Below are 26,216 nucleotides of genomic sequence, written 5' to 3' on the forward strand. Positions count from 1 at the left end.
ATGCTACTAGCTCATTAGCAGGGTATTAATCAGGCCTTCAGAGCAGCAGCAGAGCAGACCATGTTGTGCCATGATGATGACTCTGGAATACTGTATATGTGGACACAAACGGAGTACAAACAAAGTCTGTTGATAGATGTGCAGTATATGTGTGAGAGCTCCTGGATTGGGACAATTTGCTCTTAATGGACCACATATTTGTTATGTTCATAACCATACCAATCTGTATGCTTGCAAGTCTTCTTTATTGGAAAACATGAGGTTGTAAGTAACAAAAAAAATCCCAGGGCATAGACATATCTGATATGGACAGAAAGCTTAAATTATTTTTAATATAACTGCACTGTCCAATTTACAGTAGCTATTACAGTGAAATAATACCATGCTATTGTTTGAGGAGAGTGCACAATTATGAACTTGAAAATGTATTAATAAACCAATATTAGGCACATTTGGGCAATCTTGATACAACATTTTGAACAGATGCAATGGTTCATTGGATCATTCTAAAACGTGGACATACACTGCTGCCATCTAGTGGCCAACATCTAAATTGCGCCTGGGCTGGAATAATACAGTATGGCCTTTCTTTGCATTTCAAAGATGGTACAAAAAAAACGCATGTTTTTTTCTTCGTATTATCTTTTACCTGATCTAATGTGTTATATTCTCCTATATTAATTTCACATTTCCACAAAGTGTTTCTTTTCAAATGGCATCAAGAATAAGCATATCCTTGCTTCAGGTCCTGAGCTACAGGCAGTTAGATTTGGGTATGTCATTTTAGGCAAAAAAAATTTAAGGGTTGGATCCTTAATTAACGAGTCTGAATTAATCCACTACATTTATCAAAGATCATCATTCCTGTCCATCCTTCATTGAGAACCTCTGAGTGCCAGTCTAACTGTATCTTCAGCAGCAGATATACACTCAGGGTCCAGTTTATTAGGTACACCACTCTGTTCATGAAGATGGATCACTCCTACAGACAGTGAGTCACGTGGCTGTGGCTTGCTGTATAAAGCAGGCAGACAGGCATCGAGGAATTCAGTTAATGTTTGATTGAGCGTTAGAATGGGCAAAATGAGTGACCTAAGTGACTGAGTGCTGTATGATCATCGGTGCCATGCGCGCCGGATCCAGTATCTCAGAAATGGCCGCCCTCCTGGGCTTTTCACGCACAACAGTGTCTAGGGTTTACCAAGAATGGTGCGACAAAGGAAAAAACATCCAGTCAACAGCAGTCCTGTGGGCGAAAACAGCTCGTTGATGAAAGAGGTCAAAGGAGAATGGCAAGAATCGTGCAAGCTAACAGGCGGGCCACAAACACACAAATTACAGCGCAGTACTTATTTATTTAGTACAACAGTGGTGTGCCAAACGGCATCTTGGAACGCACAACTCGTCAATCCTTGTCACGGCTGGGATATTGCAGCAGACGACCACACCAGGTTCCACTCCTATCAGCTAAATATAAGAAGCTATTCCAGTGGGCACGCACTCACCAACACTGGACAGTTGAGGAGTAGAAAAAACATTACCTGGTGCGACAAATCCCGGGTCCTGTTGCGTCATGCTGATGGCAGAGTAAGGATTTGATTAAAGCAGCATGAGTCCATGGATCCGTCCTGCCTGGTGTCAACGGTACAGGCTGGTGGCGGTGGTGTACTGGTGTGGGGAATGTTTTTCTGGCACACGTTAGGTCCAATTGAGCAACAATTGAACGCCACAGCGTAGCTGAACATTGTTGCTGACCAAACCCAATGCAACATTTTTGTGATGAGATGGAACGGGCTGTTCGTACCGCTGTCCACTCTGTAGCAACTGTGTGAAGGCATCGCATAAGCGTGGACAACATCCATGTGGAACGTTTCCGACACCTTGTAGAATGCCCCAAATAATTCAGGCTGTTCTGGAAGCAAAGATAGGACCGACCCGGTATTAGATGGGTGTACCTAATAAACTGACCTCTGTGTATATATTCGAACAGAACCGGTGTTTTGGTCTCATCAGACGCAGAAGAATCAGTTCAACTGCAGTGAGGTGAGCGAACAGGCACTGGGCTGGGCTGCAGTGTGCTAGCAAACAGGCACTAGGCTGGGCTGCAGTGTGCTAGCTAACAGGCACTGGGCTGGGCTGCAGTGTGCTAGCTAACAGGCACTGGGCTGGGGTGCTGTGTGCTAGCTAACAGGCACTGGGCTGAGGTGCTGTGTGCTAGCTAACAGGCACTGGGCTGGGGTGCAGTGTGCTAGCTAACAGGCACTGGGCTGGGGTGCAGTGTGCTAGCTAACAGACACGGGGCTGGGGTGCAGTGTGCTAGCTAACAGGCACTGGGCTGGGGTGCAGTGTGCTAGCTAACAGGCACTGGGCTGGGGTGCAGTGTGCTAGCTAACAGGCACTGGGATGGGGTGCAGCGTGCTAGCTAACAGACACTGGGCTGCAGTGTGCTAGCTCACAGGCACTGGGCTGAGGTGCAGTGTGCTAGCTCACAGGCACTGGGCTGGGGTGCAGTGTGCTACCTAACAGGCACTGGGCTGGGCTGCAGTGTGCTAGCTCACAGGCACTGGGCTGGGGTGCAGTGTGCTAGCTCACAGGCACTGGGCTGGGGTGCAGTGTGCTAGCTAACAGGCACTGGGCTGGGGTGCAGTGTGCTAGCTAACAGGCACTGGGCTGGGGTGCAGTGTGCTAGCTTACAGGCACTGGGGCTCTGGCAGCAGTCAGAATCACTGCACTGTGCTCCTCTCACGCACCTCTGTGTTCTGGAACATTACACCCTGTGCGGCAGCGTCTCCTTGTAGCTCAGAGCAATGATGACTGACTAGTATTCCTCATAGAATGTATACAAAGGCTCTAACCGAGGCATTTGTTACCATTCTAATCCTAGGTGTTTTAGAGGGCTTGGGATAAAGCATAACACACATTTCCTCTTGGACATTGGACAATAAAGTTATCTTCTTCCTTTTCTTCTGTTTCTACTAATCTTAGGCGAATGTACACAGCAGACCAACGCATGGGCTTGGCTGGAGAAGGAATCCCTGAGGACTTAGAGTCGCCTACTATTGTCCTCAATGGTCCCGATGCCGATCTCCACACTGACTCAGGTAAACAGATCAACCGTGTGTTCATCCAAAATGGCTTCCTATTCCCTATTTAATGCACTACTTTTGACCAAAGCCCTGTGGGTCCCTAGGTCCATGAGACCTAGGGAGATCAAAATGATCTGACTTAAACAAAATTCTCCTTCATGTTCATCATCTCCAGCACCACCCCAACATCAACATACAGTATGTGAAAATGGCTCGTTTCTATGTTTTGTGGGGGGAAAAATAGAGGAAGTTAAGTGTTTCCAATAACCTCATCAGTGTGCATTATGTGATTTTTAACCAATTATGAGTAGGGATTGCCTAATAATTGTCTATTAATTGGTTAATGATAGCATTGGAAACAGTTATCTTCCTTTACAACAAAACATAGAAAAGCACCATTTTCACATATGTTGATGTTGTGGTGGTCCTGGAGATGATGAATATGAAGTTGAAAAAGGGTGAAATTTCCCTTTAACCCTTAATTGCATTTAGTAGCTTGTTGTTGCTACTGGCAATAACAACCCAGTACAGATAAGGCAACACGGCTTCATTGACCTTTTTAGGTAAACACTAACGCTACTCGTTCTGCATGTTTATTCAGTTTATCTTTGTTCTCTGTCACTCACACACAAACACACTTTGCGTCTGGTCCAACGGATGGAGTGCATGGCCCTTCTAGTCAGATCTGCCCAGGCCAAAGGACCAGGTTTTTTGCACATACATTCTATTGTCTTATTATTGCCCTCCATTCCTATCCCTTTCAGATAATGTTGTGGTTGTGGAGCCAGCCTCTGGTCTTGGAGCAGACCTGTTGGATCTCTACCAGAGAGGAGAAGGATCTGACATCAGCATCCAAGTAGGGGAGCAGGTCTTCTCCTGTCACAGGTAATCAATCAGCCAATATGTCAGTATGAAGTCCTTTTTGCATCAGCAGTTGTCACAAAGGGATTTAGTGTAACTTGGCCTAGACACCACAGACCAAACATAAGCACAGTGGCCAGGAAGAAACTCCCTAGAAGGAAGAAACCTAGTAGCACAATAAGGTCTAAAGGTCAATCAATATTTGTGTAGGAGAATGACTATGATTGTTTTGTTTTTATTTCCTACACAAAACCCCGCCTGGGACTTATCAATCCTCTTTACATCTCAATTCCTCTTCTATCTATGCATAATTTGATGCAACTCAGTAGGTTGTAGGTGGCGTTAGTAGGTGTATTATTTTCACAAAGCAGTTATAGTTCATAACACCAGGCCTACATATAGTTCAATCGAGTAAAGGCTTAACTCCATGACAACAGAGACAGAATACAATATGGAATTTTATTGAATAGTTTGGGAGAGGCCTTGTCCCCCCCCCCCCCAGCGAGCGAGAGACACAAGGTTTGAGTTGACATATAAATACTCCGCTAGATTCATGCTCATATGTTGAAGGAAAGGAAAGTGATTATTGCACGAGTAACCCTATAGATTAATCATCGAGCGTGGTGGAATTGCCTTAGTGTACCATGCTCATAGGCTGAAGTTAATTGATGAATGACATTCCGCACACTTGCTTATAGTAAAGGACGTGATGCTATGCTGATGAGGTAACATAAACACTAACATGGATACCTGCTATGCTAATGAGGTAACATTATAAACATTACCCTATAAATACCGGCTATACTGATGAGGTAACATTATAGACACTACCTTTATAAATACCGGCTATGCTGATGAGGTAACATTATCAACACTACCTTATCAATACTTGCTTTGCTGATGAGTGAGATGTGAAGCAATGTGAATTATTTAAGCAGTAAGGCCAGAGGGTTGTGGTATATGGCCAATATACCTCGTCTAAGGGCTGTTCTTAGGCAACAACAGCTGATGGGTGATCGCTAATTTTAAGCAAGTCTCAAGGTTTTGCTCCCCTGAGGTAGAGTACCTCACGATAAGCTATACAGTAGATTATATTATTTACCAAGAAAGTTTTCATCTATATTTTTCTGCACCCAGCCCTGAATGCTGATTGGCTGACAGCCATGGTATATCAGACTATACCACAGGTATGACAAAACATTTATTTTTACTGCTATAATTACATTGGTATCCAGTTTATAATCGCAACAAGGCACCTCGAGGGTTTGTGGTAAGGCTAATATACCACGGCTAAGAGCTGTATACAGGCACTCCGCGTTGCGCGTAATACTCCTTTCTTATTGGCTTGTATGGCATTCTAGAGCGTGCATTATTTCCCTGTAACGCACAGTATATTTGCACAGTAGAATTCAATAGCTATAGTCAATTTTTACAAGTTTTGTTGGAGCTGCTTTTGAAAGTAAAAGTCAAATTGAAAACAGTAGTGGGTTTGTTGAGTTCGATTTTCATAGTTAGCTAAGCTACTAAGTCTGTTTATTTGGTTACCATAACAACTACTGTAGCTATCTAGTAAACTTGCTAGCTACTTCATTGGATGTTGAACACATTTCTACCTGCAAATGAACACATTTCTAGTAGCAATGTTCAATTATAGCCATGGTATAAAAGGGATAATCAACTCGGGGCTCTATGCGATCTCTGTAAAATAATGCTACTCTGTGAAAGGTCAGTTCCACACGTTAATTATTTTCCCTAAAAATAACAGCCCCTCATTTATTACCCCTTACTGATAAATGAAGGGATGATCCATTCAGACCAGCCTTACTGATTGAACTTTCGTTACTACATTAACATTCTCTGGCATTTGATAGAATTCCCTGATGCTCAAACTTGATTGATTGTTGGGCAGTTCCTCATGTAATAGTGATACACATGCAAGGCTGTTTGGAAGTGGAATGAGTACAGATACTGCTAATGATCTGCTGATACATACCGATGCGCTTCTTGTACATGAACAGTTTGATAATAGCTACTGATCTGGTGTATTTTTTTAATGTATTTGTGTGTCACATGAAATCATGTTATAACAGTGTTATGCATTTGCATACAGATGTCACTTTGAAGGGATATTTGCATAGATTGGTTACCATTTTGGCATGCAATCTGAACAGTTGGATTTCAGGCACAAATAAATGGTCACGATTATACATTGACCTTTGAATCAAACATCAACCTGAAAAAGCCCCCCAGACCTGCATTTAAACCAATAATGTGCACCAAACACAACCATCTGTCTCTGTGTCCAAAAACGTTGCTTGATTTATCTTCATGTTTCTGTTATCATTCATTGATAAAAAAGTAAGCTGTACAACACAATCACAGTCCTCAAGGCCAGAGGGTTTCACCAAGCCGTTACGCTGTGGTGAGGTCATTCAGTGGTGCAGAGGTAGTGCTAGTAGTAAACATGGAGACAGGTTTCTCCCTCTCTGCCTGTGCTCAGGGGATCTACCCAGACAGACACACAGTGTAATGCAGTTCCTCTCCAGATGAAAGCGTGAAAACCTTTTTTGGTGTTTTTCTAGCGTTCCATGCCGTGTGAGCCTTGACTGCAGTGCAACACTGCTGAATCTGATTAGTATGGTAGCCCAGTGGTGCCTGCCTTGCGCAGTTCTCTCTCGCTCCCTTCTTCTCTCGATGCCACTCCACTGGGGCTGAGCTGTGATCTACCAATCACTTTCATCCATCCCTCCATCCCTACCTCCCCCGGCTGGGGGAAGAGAAGCGATATCTAGACTGACTGACACAGACACACACCTACCTCTGCTGAGGGAAGAGAAGATTTATTCCCCTCCTCACGGAGACTGACTGACATTCACAATCTGGTGCCTTTCATTTACAGCAGCAAGACTTCTACAGCTCATTGTATGAAGTCACTCTTTTGTTTCACATACAGGAGGACTTGTCATGTTCTATATGTTAGGCTGATGGTGCTACTAAAGTACCTCTGTTTGGAGTACAGCGCTGTACCATCGTGACTACCTTTTGTTAAACGACTTTAGTGTCTATTAGTGCTCGATATTATACACCTGTCGGCAACGGGTGTGGCTGAAATAGTCGAATCCACTCATTTGTATTTTTAGTGTATGCAATTTAGCAGACACTTTTATCCAAAGCAATTTAGTCATGTGTGCATACATTTTCGTATGGGTGGCCCCAGGGAGATGGCAGCCAGTGTTTTAAGGAATAGTGACAGTAATGACTGAGAATTGATGTATAAATGTGTTGCAATAGCATGGAGACATTCACGATTCTTTCAACAGCCTTTTTTACTGTAAATTCTCTCCAGTCACGTCGTCTATTTCTGCTTCTATAATAAGCTCTGCTACAGAAGAGGACACCCCTCCTGAAGTGTAGTTAAATGATCACTCTGAGAGAATTATAGCACACTCCAAGTATATGGAATCACAGTATGGCAATGAGGGGGTTAAATAAAGACTATACTATTTACAGTATGTGGGTGTGTGAGAGAGAAAAGCAGAGGGGTTTGTCTGTGACTGTGGAGAGAGGGGGTCCTTCTTCGTCCATGACAAGATAAGCTAGTGAATAATGGTGACTGTAAAACTGTGGATCCCCTCTGATGATTTTCACTGAGCTGTCATGATGCTAGAGATGATCTGAAGATCATATTAGATATGCAATGTGCTGCAGGGTCATATGTGCATCTCAGTGGCAGTTGAGCATCATCTTGGTAAAAACATGGGCTTCGGTTCAGAGACTGCAGAATGGTTCTTTGATGTCCAGATCAGTCACTTCTCTGAAGGTCTGTGTGCCAGACATACCATCACCATGTGTCCCTTCAGGGCCAGCTACACCATCACCACACATACACACACGCGCACAGGCCACACAGCTGAAATATGACGCGTGTGTGTTTGTTTTTAGGGCGGTCCTGTGTGCGCGGTCTCAGTATTTCCGAGCTATGCTGTGTGGGAGTTGGATGGAGAGCTCCAGACAATGCATCACTCTACAGGGGTAGGTCCTGGCACACATGCGTACATACATACATACATACATTTGAAGTCGGAAGTTTACATATACCTTAGCCAAATACATTTAAACTCAGTTTTTCACAATTTCTGACATTTAATCCTAGTAAAAAGTCCCCGTCTTAGGTCAGTTAGGATCACCACTTTATTTTAGGAATCTGAAATGTCAGAATAAAAGTAGAAGAATGATTTATTTCAGCTTTTATTTCTTTCATCACATTCCCAGCGGGTCAGAAGTTTACATACACTCAATTAGTATTTGGTAGAATTGCCTTTAAATTGTTTAACTTGGGTCAAACGTTTCGGGTAGCCTTCCACAAGCTTGCCACAATACGTTGGGTGAATTTTGGCCCATTCCTCCTGACAGAGCTGGTGTAACTGAGTCAGGTTTGTAGGCCTCCTTGCTTGCACACGCTTTTTCAGTTCTGCCCACAAATTTTCAATGGGTTTGAGGTCAGGGCTTTGTGATGGCCTCTCCAATACCTTGACTTTGATGTCCTTAAGCCATTTTGCCACCACTTCTGTCTTTTTTATGGCGGTTTTGGAGCAGTGGCTTCTTCCTTGCAGAGCGACCTTTCAGGTTATGTCGATATAGGACTTGTTTTACTGTGGATAAAGATACTTTTGTACCTGTTTCCTCCATCATCTTCACAAGGTCCTTTGCTGTTGTTCTGGGATTGATTTGCACTTTTCGCACCATAGTACGTTCATCTCTAGGAGACAGAACGCGTCTCCTTCCTGAGCGGTATAACGGCTGTGTGGTCCAATGGTTTTTATACTTGCGTACTATTGTTTGTACAGATGAACGTGGGACCTTCAGGCGTTTGGAAATTGCTCCCAGGGATGAACCAGACTTGTGGAGGCTGCCTGAAACGTTTGACCCAAGTTTAACAATTTAACGGCAATGCTACCAAATACTAATTGAGTGTATGTAAACTTCTGACCCACTTGGAATGTGATGAAAGAAATAAACGCTGAAATAAATCATTCTCTCTACTATTATTCTGACATTTCACATTATTAAAATGAAGTGGTGATCCTAACTGATCTAAGACGGGGCATTTTTACTAAGATTAAATGTCAGGAATTGTGAAAAAATGATATTTTATGTATTTGGCAAAGGTGTATGTAAACCTCCGACTTCAACTGTACATATACTGGCCAAGGGATGGTTAGGACTGAAGTCCTTCATTTGGGACGTAACCTATACCTCCACTCTGGTGTATCAATAACAAGGCTCATTGTCTCCCAACAACAATTTGAGTCTGCTGCCTATTCTATACTGCATTAATAATTCATACTGTGGGTGCGAGAATATATCAAGCTGGCTCTTTATGGGGTTTCATGCACACACCAGGGTTAGTCTCAATTTGAATTGAAGGCAGTCATTTCAGGAAATTATTTGAATTTAACATTCAGAAATGTAAAAACGATTAAAATAAATAGTTTCTGCTTTATTGAGAAGTCATTTACATTTTTTGTATACTATCTGAATTGACTGCAAACAAACCGCTAACTACAGACAGTGTGATTCCACTCACTCAGATAATTTCCAAACCAGGTCATCTACCCTTGTTTTTGAGTCCTCTCTACCCTTGCCGTCAGAGCGGTGTGGCAGAAGAGACAAACGAGGCAGCACTCTCCTAAGGGGAGAGTAATGTCACTCGTCTCAGCTTGGCTAATCTGAGAGTAATTGGGGATGACACTCTGTCACCATGCAGGATAGGTGTGCTGAGGCACTGTACTGGAGGACTCTGGGGGAAATACCCCGTAGGCCTGAGTGACAATGTTTTAGTGCTGCTCTTCGCTTAGAATTGGATTGTATAAAAACATAATTTGGTTCAATAAATAGATGTTTAGATATTATTCATTTAACCATTATTTTTAGTTTAGTAAGATAAAATCAGTTTTGCAAGAGACACTTGTACAATTTCTTCAAGCTTATAGCCTGAATAAAAAGATTTGAAGTGGGATGATGGTTCTACTTTGCCTAGAGAGGTAACGACAGTGTTGTGTTATTTTCAGTTTGGGTCCAGATGAGATGGAGATTCTCCTACAGTTCATGTATGGTGCCATAATAGACCTACCACCCAGAGCCAGTGCCAGGTATGTGCCTTAAAAAATGTGAAGTTGTATCCAAACTTTCAGCACACGTCTTCCAACATACTGTCAGGTAGACATATACAGTGCATTCGGAAAGTATTCAGACCCTTTCCCTTTTTCAACTTTTTGTTACGTTACAGCCTTGTTCTAAAATTGATTAAATAAAAAATTTTACTCATCAATCTACACACAATACCCCATAATGACAAAGCAGAAATACCTTATTTACATAAGTAGTCAGACCCTTTGCAATGAGACTCGAAATTGAGTTTAGGTGCATCCTGTTTCCATTGATCATCCTTAAGATGTTTCTACTTGATTGGAGTCCACCTGTGGTAAATTCAATTGATTAGACATGATTTGGAAAGGCACACACCTGTCTATATAAGGTCCCATAGTTGATGGTGCATGTCCGAGGAAATACCAAGCCATGAGATCGAAGGAATTGTTTGTAGAGCTCCGAGACAGGATTGTGTCGAGGCGAAGATCTGGGGAAGGGTACCAAAAAATGTCTGCAGCATTGAAGGTCCCCAAGAACACAATGGTCTCCATCATTCTTAAATGGAAGAAGTTTGGAACCACAAACTCTTCTTAGAGCTGGCCGCCCGGCCAAACTGAACAATCGGGGGAGAAGGGCCTTGGTCAACAATCCGATGGTCACTCTGAATGGGAGAAACTCCCCAAATACAGGTGTGCCAAGCTTGTAGCATCATACCCAAGAAGACTCGAGGCTGCAATTACTGCCAAAGGTTCTTCTACAAAGTACTGAGTAAAGGGTCTGAATACTTATGTAAATGTGATAGTTTGTCATTATGGAGGTATTGTGTGTAGATTGATGAGCGGGAAAAAACAAGGATAAGGCTGCAACGTAACAAAATGTGGAAAAGACAAGGGGTTGGAATATTTTCTGAATGCACTGTATACTTCTTACACACTTTGTTTGCATTGCATATATCTTTCTGAATGAAATTGAAAGGTTTTGAAAATCAGGTTAAAAATAATATTTTTACTATTTTGTTAATTTGGTATGAAAATACAATTTCTTTCAAATGAATCTGTAATCGAAGGTTAATCAAAATGATTACCACTGTACACGGTTCTCCCTTTTATTTGAACTTTTACCACTATGTTTCAGTACTGTTTTAGTGGGGTGGTAAAGAATTCAGTTAAATATTTCAAATGATCTTGATTGTTCTCTGTAAAATGTTCAATGTTGATTGCATGAATCTGAAACTTCATTGATTGATTTGAAGTATTTGTGCATCTAATTAATTATGTTAGATGTTTAAATTATCACGTTTCCTTTCTTTATTTTGGCAAAACACCAGGCGTTTCCGTGTCAAGTGTCAATCGTAGAGATAAATAGAGGACTGTAGATGGAAATTACTCGTTTTGGTATAGACATTGCTTTTAAGGGTTTCCACCATTTTAAAAGTAGTCAAGTGGGTGGCGATTCCTATGGGTTGGGAGTGATCAGCCAATTATCAGAGAGCATTGTCTTCTTCAAATTGGCAGGGTTCATATGGTCATGAAAATACAAAAATGGTGTTTTCCTGGCCTGGAAAGTTTTGGAAAAGGATAATATCCTGAAAGTTTTTGGAGAAGTCATGGAAATATATTTAATAATTTCTGTTAATATAATTTATTTAGGCACAGTTTTTAGATATTTTATCAATCAAATAAAAATCAGCCAGGATCGGAATGACACTAGCACGTCTGTGTTTGTGTGCATCACATGCATGTGTGTGAGACAAGTGGGCCGTTGCTCAAGGAGGAAGAGACAGTCAGACATTGCAGCAGCAGGTAGACCTGGCCTATAAAATATGATTGACAATAGACTAATAATTAGTTAGCCAATTCAAAACTTATCTTGTACCCTCTAGTTAACTGTTTACCTATTATTAGCATGTATTAATGTTTTCGTTATGTCCCAAAAACATACCACATTACGCATACTGTTTATAAGTATCAATTGTTGGTCATGGAAATTTGGTTAAAAGTCATGGAGAAGTTATGAAATTCCCATCTGTCAAAATGTGTATTAACCCTGAATTGGGTTGCATATGGTTTGTAAACCAAAGACTAAAATAATATCCAGGAGCCAAGACCATGTTTATACCAGGACATTGGTCCCAAGATCCAGACCCGGTGAGTTGAGACCATGACAAGGGCCCTTTCTTAAATTGTAAGAAACTCAAGTGGAGTAAACTCGAGTACAGTTCAGTAGGGTACAGTAGAGAACAGTAGAGTACAGTATAATGGAGTAGGGTATAGTAGATAACAGAACAGTAGAATAGGGTACAGTAGAGCACATTATAGACATACATTTTTGGCCAAATAAATGTCAGTGTTGGGGGGTTGCAGCCCAACTGCTGGCTATGCATCTCAATACTCTACACTTTTTCCTGAAGTGTGCACTTGTCCACTACCCACATGGTGGTGCACTGTAGGTCAGTTTGTAGAGCATGGCGCATGCAACTTTAAATTGGAGGTAGCCTCAATGGCTGTCACAAACTCCATAATGGCACATATACAAAGATGAGATCTCTTATATATCTCTATGATGTCAAATGTTTCGGTTGTGACTTATGTACTTATTTTTTACTGATCACCATAGCTAACATATGGCTTGCTATCTTTCATTTGGACAGATGTACAGTGCATTCGGAATGTATTCAGACCCCTTGGCTTTTTTTCAATTTTTTTTGCGTTACAGCCTTATTCTAAAATTGATGAAATTGTTTTTCCCCCTCGTCAATCTACATACAATACCTCATAATGGTAAAGCAAAAGCAGTTTTTTTGAAATTTTTGCAAATATATACCATGGGGAGAACAGGTATTTGATACACTGCCGATTTTGCAGGTTTTCCTACTTACGAAGCATGTAGAGGTCTGTAATTTTTATCGTAGGTACACTTCAACTGTGAGAGACGGAATCTAAAACAAAAATCCAGAAAATCACATTGTATGATTTTTAAGTAATTAATTTGAATTTTATTGCATGACATTAAGTATTTGATACATCAGAAAAGCAGAACTTAATATTTGGTACAGAAACCTTTGTTTGCAATTACAGAGATCATACGTTTCCTGTAGTTCTTGACCAGGTTTGCACTCACTGCAGCAGCGATTTTGGCCCACTCCTCCATACAGACCTTCTCCAGATCCTTCAGGTTTTGGGGCTGTCGCAAAAATCCAGAAAATCACATTGTATGATTTTAAGTAATTCATTTGCATTTTATTGCATGACATAAGTATTTGATCACCTACCAACTAGTAAGAATTCTGGCTCTCACAGACCTGTTAGTTTTTCTTTAAGAAGCCCCCCTGTTCTCCACTCATTACCTGTATTAACTGCACCTGTTTGAACTCGTTACCTGTATTAAAGACACCTGTCCACACACTCAATTTAAACAGACTCCAACCTCTCCACAATGGCCAAGACCAGAGAGCTGTGTAAGGACATCAGGGCTAAATTGTAGACCTGCACAAGGCTGGGATGGGCTACAGGACAATAGGCAAGCAGCTTGGTGAGAAGGCAACAACTGTTGGCGCAATTATTCGAAAATGGAAGAAGTTGAAGATGACGGTCAATCACCCTCGGTCTGGGGCTACATGCAAGATCTAACCTCGTGGGGCATCAATGATCATGAGGAAGGTGAGGGATCAGCCCAGAGCTACACGGCAGGACCTGGTCAATGACCTGAAGAGAGCTGGGACCACAGTCTCAAAGAAAACCATTAGTAGAACACTACGCCGTCATGGATTAAAATCCTGCAGCGTACGCAAGGTGCCCCTGCTCAAGCCAGCGCGTGTCCAGGCCCGTCTGAAGTTTGCCAATGACCATCTGGATGATCCAGAGGAGGAATGGGAGACGGTCATGTGGTCTGATGAGACAAAAATAGAGCTTTTTGGTCTAAACTCCACTCGCCGTGTTTGGAGGAAGAAGGATGAGTACAACACCAAGAACACCATCCAAACCGTGAAGCATGGAGGTGGAAACATAATTTTTGGGGGATGCTTTTCTGCAAAGGGGACAGGACGACTGCACCGTATTGAGGGGAGGATGGATGGGGCCATGTATCGCGAGATCTTGGCCAACAACCTCCTTCCCTCAGTAAGAGCATTGAAGATGGGTCGTGGCTGGGTCTTCCAGCATGACAACGACCCGCAACACACAGCCAGGGCAACTAAGGAGTGGCTCCGTAAGAAGCATCTCAAGGTCCTGGAGTGGCCTAGCCAGTCTCCAGACCTGGACCCAATAGAACATTTTTGGAGGGAGCTGAAAGTCCGTATTGCCCAGCGACAGCCCCGAAACCTGAAGGATCTGGAGAAGGTCTTTGGAGGAGTGGGCCAAAATCGCTGCAGCAGTGTGTGCAAACCTGGTCAAGAACTACAGGAAACGTATGATCTCTGTAATTGCAAACAAAGGTTTCTGGACCAAATATTAAGTTCTGCTTTTCTGATGTATCAAATACTTAATGTCATGCAATAAAATTCAAATTAATTACTTAAAAATCATACAATGTGGTTTTCTGGATTTTTGTTTTAGATTCCGTCTCTCACAGTTGAAGTGTACCTATGATACAAAGCATGTAGAGGTCTGTAATTTTTAAGTAGGAAAACCTGCAAAATCGGCAGTGTATCAAATACTTGTTCTCCCCACTGTATATAGAAATTTAAAACAAAAACAGAAATTATATTTACATAAGTATTTAGACCCTTTACTGAGTACTTTGTTCAAGCACCTTTGGCAGTGGTTACAGCCTCTATTCTTCTTGGGTATGACGCTACAAGCTTTTCATCAAGGATCTCTCTGTACTTTGCTCTGTTCATCTTTGCCTCGATCCTGACTAGTCCCTGCTGCTGAAAAACATCCTCACAGCATGATGCTGCCACCGCCATGCTTCACCGTAGGGTTGGTACCAGGTTTCCTCCAGACGTGACGCTTGGCATTCAGGCCAAATAATTCAAACTTGGTTTCGTCAGATCAGAGAATCTTGTTTCTCATGGTCTGAGAGTCCTTTAGGTGCCTTTTGGCAAACTCCAAGCGGGATGTATTTGCTTTTTACTGAGGAGTGGCTTCCGTCTGGCCACTCTACCATAAAGACCTGATTGGTGGTGTGCTGCAGAGATGGTTGTCCTTCTGGGAGGTTCTCCCATCTCCACAGAAGAGCTCTGTCAGAGTGACCATCGGGTTCTTGGTCACCTCCCGGACCAAGGCCCTTCTCCCCTGTTACTCAGTTTGGCCGGGTGTCAAGCTCTAGGAAGAGTCTTGGTGGTTCCAAACTTCTTCCATTTAACAATGATGGAGGCCACTGTGTTCTTGGGGACCTTCAAAGCTGCAGACATTTTTTGGTACCCTTCCTCAAATCTGTGCCCTTGACACAATCCTGTCTTAGAACTCTATTTACAATTCCTTCTATATAGGGAATAAGCTGCAATTTAGGATGTAGCCGTAGACATTACCGACGAATAGACATTATAGACGAAGAAGGACTTCAGTCCTAACCATCCCTTGGCCAGTACGTACAGTTGAAGTCGGAAGTTTACATACACCTTAGCCAAATACATTTAATATCAGTTTTTCACAATTCCTGATATTTAATCCTAGTAAAAATTCCCTGGCTTAGGTCAGTTAGGACCACCACTTTATTTTAAGAATGTGAAATGTCAGAATAATAGTTGAAAGAATGATTTATTTCAACTTTTATTTCTTTCATCACATTCCCAGCGGGTCAGAAGTTTACATACACTCAATTAGTATTTGGTAGCATTACCTTTAAATTGTTTAACTTGGGTCAAACGTTTCGGGTAGCCTTCCACAAGCTTGCCACAATAAGTTGGGTGAATTTTGGCCCATTCCTCCTGGCAGATCTGGTGTAACTGAGTCAGGTTTGTAGGCCTCCTTGCTCGCACACGCCTTTTCAGTTCTGCCCACAAATCCTCTATAGGATTGAGGTCAGGGCTTTGTGATGGCCACTCCAATACCTTGACTTTGTTGTCCTTAAGCCATTTTGCCACAACTTTGGAAGTATGCTTGGGGTCATTGTCCATTTGCGACCAAGCTTTAGCTTCCTGGCTGATGTCTTGAGATATTGCTTCAATATATCCATATAATTTCCCTACCTCATGATGCCATCTATTTTGTGAAGTACACCAGTCCCTCCTGCAGCAAAGCACCCCCACAACATGATGCTGCCACCCCCGTGCTTCGGATGGTGTTCTTCGGCTTACAAGCCCCTTGCAAGCCCCTTTTCCTCCAAACATAATGATGGTCATTATTGCCAAACAGTTCTATATTTGTTTAATCAGACCAGAGGACATTTCTCCAAAAAGTACGATATTTGTCCCAATGTGCAGTTGCAAACCATAGTCTTGCTTTTTTATGGCAGTTTTGGAGCAGTGGCTTCTTCCTTGCTGAGCGGCCTTTCAGGTTGTGTCGATATAGGACTCGTTTTACTGTGGATATAGATACTTATGTACCTGTTTCCTCCATCATCTTCACAAGGTCCTTTGCTGTTGTTCTGGGATTGATTTGCACTTTTCACACCAAAGTACGTTCATCTCTAGGAGACAGAACGCGTCTCCTTCCTGAGTGGTATGACAGCTGCGTGGTCCCATGGTGTTTATACTTGTGTACTATTGTTTGTACAGATGAACGCGGTACCTTCAGGCGTTTGGAAATTGCTCCCAAGGATGAACCAGACTTGTGGAGGTCTACAATTTTTTTTCTGAGGTCTTGGCTGATTTCTTTTGATTTTCCCATGATGTCAAGCAAAGAGGCACTGAGTTTGAAGGTAGGCCTTGAAATTCATCCATAGGTACACCTCCAATTGGCTCAAATTATGTCAATTAGCCTATCAGAAGCTTCTAAAGCCATGACATCATTTTCTGGAATTTTCCAAGCTGTTTAAAGGCACAGTCAATTTAGTGTATGTACATTTCTGACCCACTGGAATTGTGATACAGTGAAATAATCTGTCTGTAAACAATTTTTGGAAAAAATTACTTGTGCCTTGCACAAAGTAGATGTCCTAACCAACTTGCCAAAACTAGTTTAACAAGAAATTTGAGGAGTGGTTGAAAAACGAGTTTTAATGACTCCAACCTAAGTGTATCTAAACTTTCGACTTCAACTGTATATCAGATGTTCGGTAGTGACACTTCTTAAAAATACATTAAGATTTACGAACTTGCTTACTAATTTTCTTCATAATGTTTAGACATACAGACTGCTGACAATGTGCCATATTGGAGAGGGGTGCAATCCCATCACCTGGTTATATTTGTAGGGTTGTGGCTTAAGGCGCATTCAACTTTTTTTATAATGTCTGTTTTGATAGTGACATCAAAAGTGGGGACAGCATTTTCAGAGAAAGATGTTTAAAAATAAATCAACTAATTATTCGATCAGTGCCTTTCAATGTGGTAATAGAACAACTCTATGTTCTATTGAAATAATAGTTTGAAAAGTGACAATCATGAATCGCTTTATTTTTAAACATGACGTTTAGCAGTCAGGGTTTGGGACAGCCACCTCTCATTAGAAATAGGTGTATAAACAATGACTTTGTACTTTACTAATTTAACAATATGTTTGTCTTAGATTATTTTGGAGTGGGATGGCAATTTACACCACCTCTGTGGAATAACCCATATACATATAGAATAGAAAATAATTAATCCATCAGAAGCAAAAATGAATATCCCCAACTAGTAAAGGTAAATTTCCTGAGGTCAGTGTGTTAGCTTGCTTCAGTTGTCTAAGTATGTTTAATAATAGTGGATTTCTTCAGTACCTACTATCTGGCTTGATGGTTAACCTACATGTATAGCACCATAACCACAACACCACCTCACCTGTCCCTCTCTCCCAGTTAGAACCACAACACCATCCCACCTGTCCCTCTCTCCCAGTTAGAACCACAACAAGTTTCAAAGTTTTATCTCCATGTGCACAGGATACAACAGGTGTAAAACAGTGCAGTGAATTTCTTACTTGAGCTCTTTCCCAACAATGCAGTAATATTATTTATCATGATAATATACTTAATAGAATCAAAGTTAACGCTTTATTTTAAGGTAAACATTTTAGCCTCCGATTTGTAGTTTATAAGTATGTCTATAAGTAGCTTATAAGGCCTTTTTATGTGTTATTAGCCATAGTAGGCTTAATTAAATTATTTGTTGTAGTACTGGCAAATCCTTAGCCTCATTATTAGCTATAATAAAGTCATATTTATATATAATAAAGAGCAAGTTACACAAGAAACATACTCTAAGTAAGCTGCCTCAATGTGTGACTAATAATTCAGTATGCAGGCGTACTGGAGTGGTTGAGGTTCGTGTAAACATATCTCTTCCAGTCAGAACCACAACCCGACCTCTCCCAGCCCTCTCTTCCAGTCAGAACCACAACCCAACCTCACCCAGCCCTCTCTTCCAGTCAGAACCACAGCCCAACCTCACCCAGCCCTCTCTTCCAGTCAGAACCACAACCCGACCTCACCCAGCCCTCTCTTCCAGTCAGAACCACAACCCGACCTCACCCAGCCCTCTCTTCCAGTCAGAACCACAACCCGACCTCACCCAGCCCTCTCTTCCAGTCAGAACCACAACCCGACCTCTCCCAGCCCTCTCTTCCAGTCAGAACCACAACCCGACCTCTCCCAGCCCTCTCTTCCAGTCAGAACCACAACCCAACCTCACCCAGCCCTCTCTTCCAGTCAGAACCACAGCCCAACCTCACCCAGCCCTCTCTTCCAGTCAGAACCACAACCCAACCTCACCCAGCCCTCTCTTCCAGTCAGAACCACAACCCAACCTCACCCAGCCCTCTCTTCCAGTCAGAACCACAACCCAACCTCACCCAGCCCTCTCTTCCAGTCAGAACCACAACCCAACCTCACCCAGCCCTCTCTTCCAGTCAGAACCACAACCCAACCTCACCCAGCCCTCTCTTTGTCAGAACGACAACCCAACCTCACCCAGCCCTCTCTTCGTCAGAATGACAACCCAACCTCACCCAGCCCTCTCTCCCAAGCAGAACCGCAACACCACCTCGCCCCTGTCTCCGTCAGAACCACAACAACACTTCACCCAGCCATCTCCTGTCTCCCAGTCAGAACCACAACCCAACCTCACCCAGCCCTCTCTCCCAGTCAGAACCACAACCTCACCCAGTCAGAACCACAACACCACCTCAATCGGCCCTCTCGCCTCTCTCCCAGTCAGGTGGTGTTGGCAGCAGACATGTTGGGTCTGGAGGGACTGAAAGACGTGGTGGAGATGGTGCTGACCAGAGACTACTGCCGCTTCTTCCCCAAGGTAGGTTTCTGAATATGAGGGAAAACGTCTGACATGTCTGTTTGGCAGGCCAATTTGGCCGACTTGTTTTTGTCTTAATGTCTTAATGCAGTATTGTGTGATGCACGCAAACACACACACACAAAATCAAATGTTATTGTCATATACACGCGATAGGTGTTGTTTTACAGGGTCAGCCATAGTAATACGACACCGCTCGAGCAAATTAGGGTTAAGTGCCTTAGTCAAGGCACTAAGACACATCTACAGATGTTTCACCTTGACAGCTTGGGTATTCGAACCAGAAACTTTTCAGTTACTGGCCTAACGCTCTAACTGCTTGGTTACCTGCCGCCCACACACACACACAATAACAGTTTTTTCTATCTATTTCTACATGGCTCTCTTGTGGAGTGTTTTAGCTCTTCCTGCCATTGCAGTGCTTCTCTGATCTGCCCTAGCTTGGTCCCAGATCTGTTTGTGCTCTCTTGCCAACTTCATAGGAGTTGCCTATACAGCTAAAACAGATCTGAGACCAGCCTAGATCAGTGCTACATCTCCAGAGAGATCCCTATAGTCTCATACCAGTCTGCGTCAGGAGGAAAGCCATCTGTATGAACAGATTTAGCTGTTTTGGTACTGTTTTGTATCTCACGGGTATTCCTGCTGTGTTCTGGGTCTCTGAACAGCCTCTGTTTCATTACTCTTACCTCATCATGTGCCCAGATACAGTTCATCTGGGGTGTTCCGTTCTGCTGCGATAGGCAGCTTCACTTTACCCCACAGCAGTCACAGAGAGAACTCTCTTTTTGATCTATTTTCACTCCTCAAACAATATTCCTGTGACCAGTGTATGACTTTACTCATCTGTGTGTCAACTGCAAACAGTATAGATATGTTTTTGTACCTTATTAAGGCTTTTATTCAAGATCCTTTACTTGCAAGTACCTTATAATCCATGTCCAATTGAAAAGACGGCCTATCATTAAAAGTCCCATCACTTAGACGTGTTTGTTTTCTCTTTTATTCTTACTGCAGCCTATAGATGGGGTTCAGAAAACCATCCTCGAGTGCCTCTCCCTCACCCACACCCTTGGTCTCCAGAGCCTCCACAGTTTGTGTATGAGGTGAGTGTGTGTGTGTGTGTGTGTGTGTGTATGGAGCCTTTTTGAGTGTATTTCTATGGGACATTATATTTTAGTTAGGTGCTGTCAGTTTGACAGAATGATATGGACGAGGTTGGGGTCAGTTCCATTGCAATTCAGTCACTTCAGGAAGTAAATTGATTGGAAAACGAATAAAAATTGACCCCAAGCCTGTTTATCACCTTCAACATTCTGTAGTTGTATAAGAAGGGTTTGGCTTAATCTGCATAATCCAGAGCACAATAGATGGAGGAATAGGGTCAACATAAGGTCACCATGTTGCCCTATGTTATGTAGGTCACTGTCTATGTAATAGCTGTCCAAAAGTCTCTGAAAACTTAACTTAAATTGCACTAATGCCAGAAACAGTCACCCCTCAGGCAGTGGTATGAATAATTATGGCCTTGATAGTGTTTTTAAGTCTGGTCATTCAGGGCTAACTCTGACTTCACCATCTGTGTGTGGAGTCCATCTGGCAGTAAGATACAGACATAAAACAACTAAAACGTGGTGCGTGGGCCGAGCTGTGCTGCCTGCCTTCTGCTCCGCTGAGGGGAAAGCTTTTGATGAGTTGTGTGTGTTAGGGGTGTGACGTTTTAAACGAATTTGGGATCATTAACATTGCAAAAAAACAAATACAACTAAACCGAAACTCACACATTTCTATTAAATGTTTTGATATCACAGTGCAGTTATCACAAAACTACCATTAATAGGTCCCAATCATCAACCAAAAGGCAAAGGTATTTCTTTTTTTACAAATACCTAATGTAACAATGCTGTAAGTAGGAGATATGCAGCTTTCAAATTTTACTGAACAAAAATAGAAATGCAACATTGCAAACTTTTTCAAAGGTTTTACTTAGTTACAGTTGATAGAAGGAAATCAGTCAATTTAAATAAATGCATTAGGCCCCTATCTATAGATTTCACGTGACTGGGAATACAGATATGCATCTGTTGGTCACAGATACCTTAAAAAAAGGGTAAGGGTGTGGATCAGAAAACCAGTCAGTATCTGGTGTGACCACTATTTGCCTCATGCAGCACGACACATCACCTTCAAATAGAGTTAATCAGGATGTTGATTGCGGCCTGTGGAATGTTGTTCCACTCCTCTTCAACGGCTGTGTGAAGTTGCTGGGTATTGGCGGGAACTGGAAAACGCTGTCGTACACGTTGATCCAGAGCATCCCAAACATGCTCAATGGGTGTCATGTCTGGTGAATATGCAGGCCATGGAAGAACTGGGACATTTTCAGCTTCCAGGAATTGTGTACAGATCCTTGCAACATGGGGCTGTGCTTTATCATGCTGAAACATGAGAGGATGGTGACGGAAGAATAGCACGACAATGAACCTCAGGATCTCGTCACGGTATAAAGCGGTCTGCACGACATCGTTGTTAAGTTGGAAAAATGTCAGAGGGCGACTTGGAGGCGATAGCAGCTAAGTCCTGTATGGCAATACGTTGAGAAGTTCAATGAGAAGGTAATGAAATTCAAATTTTGCGAGGTGGAATTGAGCTACAGTGGCAGTACAGGTCCAATGCTAAAAGAGCGGCACTGTGAGACCCAAACCATTCCTGGCAGCAGTGCGATTAGGGACAGAGTGAGAAAATCACAGCTCTGACTACAGAAATGGTTGCAGTTGACATGCAGCCATTGTCAAAGGTATAGGATGTCGGCTTCAATGCCCTGATGGCATATCTAGAACCAGACTACAAAATCCCATCTCAAAAAAAACGTGACGGCCTGGATGGAGAAATTGTACAATGATTGCTCTGCAAGTATAAAGCGCAAGCTCTCAAACACGCAGATTTGCATCACTGCTACGAGCCATCACATTGATGAGAAGTCAGACATGAAGTAGGTACTGACAATTGAGAACATGAAGGAGAAGCACACAACAGAGAACCTAAAACAGCATTAATACCATTGTTGCTGAGTGGGTGGGGGACAGCAGTAAGGTGAGCGCCATCTGTTAGGGTTTCCACTTGTTACCACAGCTACAAAGTCAAATTGGCTATGTAAAGATTAATGAAAACAAACATATATTTTGTCTTAATTTAAGGTTAGGGAAAAGGTTAGCAGTGTAGTTAAGGTTATTGTTAGGGTTAGGGTTAAAATCACATTTTAAGTAGACAAATTGTAGAAATAGGCAGGCTTTATGACTTTGTGGCTGAAGTAACTAGTGACAACTGGTAGGTACGTAGCCAGGACTGTGGTAGATTGAACTTCATTGCCCCCTAGTGGTCATATGCAGAACCATATCTGGATTGTGAATTCACGTCATTTTATTTTTATAGATTTTTTTAACGTTTAAACTATTAATAAACGTCAGTTTAAACATTAAGATTCTATTTACATTTGTCACGTCCCTTGTGTGTATGATAGTAACGCGAGCTGAACTGAGCTTACAGCCCAGTGGTGCTGCGATTCACACCCCTCAGGCCTCTGGAGCTAGCCAACCATCTCTGGCCACTCTACCCTGAGGGCCTGAGGCTGGGACTGAGAAAATGGGGCTGAGCAACTGAGATGACACATCATTCAGTTTCGCAACGACACTGGATCTCATCACTTCTCTCAGTCCCGCTGCCTCAAATAAAAGTTGTTTTATATTCCTAGGATGTGTTTCAAATGGCAACCTATTCCTTATAGTGCAGTACTATGGACCCTGGTCAAAAGAAGTGCACTATAAAGGGAATAGGGTACCATTTGGAACACGGCCACACATTGCCTGGGAACTTTGGGGCAGCACGATATTGATATGTAATTGGGAGCTGTGCCATGTTTTTGGACACTTCTGGCTTCAGTTCCTTCCTAGCACCAGGACCAGTGAGGTTAATGAATGAGTCCCAAATGGCATTCGATTAGCTAAATAGTGCACTATGGGCTCTGGTCAAAAGTAGTGCACTATGGGGAATAACGTGTCGTTTGGGACTCCTGCCTGTGTCTTATATAGAGTTTGGCAGCTCTCTCTGTGTGATGTCAGGCTGTATAAGTGGTTTGGGTCACGGACCTGACCCGTTTTACTGATGCAAATCACATGCTCTCTCACTGAGTCCCACAATCTCATTAATCCCCACTCACCCAGACCTTCAGCACACAGTCGCACACTGAACATCATCACACACCGTGCACCGTCACGCTGAGCCTTGCTGGATACTCTGTGGATAGTTACTGTATATCAGTGGTTTAGCGAGTACCTAGGCTTGGTCTTGTGCTTAGGGCTGCTCCTTACAGCACATGTACGACCCCCCCCTGCCTGTGTGGCATCAAATCCCTGCTCCACCCAACTCAATATTTTCTCCCCTTCGTTCATACCCGTCTCCATAAAAACACAATTCAAAGGTGTTTAACAAGCAATATGTCAGAATGTGTACATAAGTGACAGGCTCTCGAACACTCGTTTGTACTGTGTGTTACAGGTGGGTGGCTGAACACTATGTGAAGAGCTGGTCAGAGAGACACTTTGCTCTGTTGCCTTGTGAGGTCCAGAGAGCCTGTCTAAATGCTGTGACTGGAGCCATGGTGGGTTACACACACACTCACACAAGTCCACACACACACACACACACACACACACACACACCATCTTCTTCACCTCAATTTCCATAGTCCTTTATGGCAGGCGTGTTCAGGAGTCCAGTGTGGATACAGACATATGTAGCAGGGTCATCCAGATTTAAAAGCATTGTTTAGTTTGGGCTGGAGGGAGTCCATGACCGGGAGTGTGCAAGTGCATAAAAGAGTAGAGAATTGGGACACAGCCAGTGTCTTTCCCTCCTGCTCTCCTGCTGCCTCCCCTGGGTACACCACTCTGGAGCTCAGCCTACTACTACTACTACTGCTGCTGCTGAGGAGGGCCTGCCTGCTGCCAAAATGTGTTGCATAATTTGGGTTTTCCCCTGCATCGATAGCCAAGTGCAGGGTCGGAAGGAACAACAGTGGTGGACACAGTAGAGTTGATCAAAGGTGTAAATGTCTTAACAACTGTTAAAGACTGTAAACGGGTGTTTTGTTGTCCATAATATAATGAATTATGAATGATGAGATGCGTGGTGTTTCACAAACTATGTTGTATGTGTTGAGAAATGGCTCTACGATAACAGGTCACACAAGAGCCGTAATAACTTGTTCCACAGACTGTGAATGCTCAATTATGAGATATTTGGTGAAACACTTTGTATGTGTGTATGTGGTTGTATGTGTTGTGAGAAAGAGAAGTACTGAGTATGAGAAAGGTCTCTAAAATAAGAGATCATAAGAGCTGTATCAAATGGCTACCCAGATTATTTGCATTGCCCACCCCCACACACATACTTTAAAACCGCTGCTACTCTGTTGTTATCGTCTATGCATAGTCACTTTAATAACTCTACCTACATGTACATATTACCTCCACTAACCAGTGCCCCCACACACTGACTCTGTACCGGTACCCCCCTGTATATAGTCTCACTATTATTATTTTACTGCTGCTCTAATTACTTGTTACTTGTATTTATTTTTCTTATCCGTATTTTTTTTAAACTGCATTGTTGGTTAGGGGTTCGTAAGTAAGCATTCGTATTCGGCGTGTGTGACTAATACAATTTCATTTGATTAGAAATAATATTCACCGGACTGTGTGTGGTTGTAAGAGGGAATGTGCATGCCTACTTCCCACCCGCTTACAGCTTGCTGCCGCTGGCTAGTCCTTGTGGTAAACCAGGAAGCAGCTCTGTGCGTAATCCTCCTCTTGCCAGTACACAGCCTCTTCTTCCCCAAGACTTCTGCCAGGCCTTCCTCGTGACAACACAGTAACTGGGTGTCTCTGCAGTCCCAGGCTAACTCGGCAGAGGTGCGGTGGGCAGGCCCACGTTATATGGGCACGCCCTGGCATCGGCTAACCATTGTCCCGCTGCCTGTGGGTAAGTCTGGGAAGGCAAAGGCCAGGGGAGCTCACCCTGAGAGGAAAACAACGAGCTGGCGGTGCACGACAGGCGCTCCTCCGGGAAACTGGATCTCCGGTTGCCTCCTGCAACTGTGAAAGGGTGCCTGTCGTCCTGCGTATCCCCCTTGCCACTGGATTCCACCCTGTCACATTGAAGACGTGCTGTTGGGACATGCACTCTAACCTCTCTGCACAGGTATCCACCTCTGCCTTGGTGTGGGGGGGTGTTGTGAGGTAGAGAGAAAGAGAGCTCTGTGATAAAAATAGTTCCCCAGAGATGTAATATTTTATTGTTCCATCCAGACTGTACAGAGCGCTGGGCTCCTGCTGGGTGTGATGTGAAGGAGAGAAATACAAAAGTCTCTCAAATAAGACATACCAGTTAATAATCCTGTTCTATCCAGACTGTACAGAACACGGTGACTCTGCTGTGTGGCAGTGAGCAGTTGCTGGGCTGTCTCCCGGAGGTCAAGTGGGCTAAACAGACAGTGTTGCTGGCTACAGAGCTGCAGGACCAGTGTCTATCTGTCATTGTCACACACCTGGCCCAGGTCACACACACGCAGGCCTTCCACAGCCTACGACGGGTAAGGGAAGACGCACGCATGACAGACACAGGACATGTGACGGATACACACACATACACACAACATACACAGAGACTCACACCCAGCTATAAACTGATTCATTTGATCAGTTGTAGATGGTTCATTGTTACTTATTAAA

At 43.0% G+C, this 26,216-nt stretch overlaps 1 protein-coding gene across 5 annotated transcripts in view; it reads left to right on the forward strand.

Moving 5' to 3' along the window:
* The window catches only part of LOC129855443 (BTB/POZ domain-containing protein 8-like), a 44,762-nt gene that overhangs the window by 4,216 nt on the left and 14,330 nt on the right, over window positions 1–26,216 (forward strand). For 4 of the 5 annotated variants that reach the window (XM_055923101.1, XM_055923103.1, XM_055923100.1 and 1 more), the window contains 8 exons: window positions 2,986–3,101; window positions 3,851–3,971; window positions 7,890–7,979; window positions 10,019–10,099; window positions 19,332–19,428; window positions 20,446–20,534; window positions 23,983–24,085; window positions 25,895–26,077. In XM_055923101.1, coding sequence (XP_055779076.1) covers window positions 2,986–3,101; window positions 3,851–3,971; window positions 7,890–7,979; window positions 10,019–10,099; window positions 19,332–19,428; window positions 20,446–20,534; window positions 23,983–24,085; window positions 25,895–26,077 — 880 coding nt within the window. The remainder of the gene's footprint in view (window positions 1–2,985; window positions 3,102–3,850; window positions 3,972–7,889; window positions 7,980–10,018; window positions 10,100–19,331; window positions 19,429–20,445; window positions 20,535–23,982; window positions 24,086–25,894; window positions 26,078–26,216) is intronic. The other variant, XM_055923104.1, reaches the window with a different exon arrangement.

The sequence above is a fragment of the Salvelinus fontinalis genome, chromosome 5 (genome assembly GCF_029448725.1).
Source record: "Salvelinus fontinalis isolate EN_2023a chromosome 5, ASM2944872v1, whole genome shotgun sequence".
NCBI classification, from domain to species: Eukaryota; Metazoa; Chordata; class Actinopteri; order Salmoniformes; family Salmonidae; genus Salvelinus; species Salvelinus fontinalis.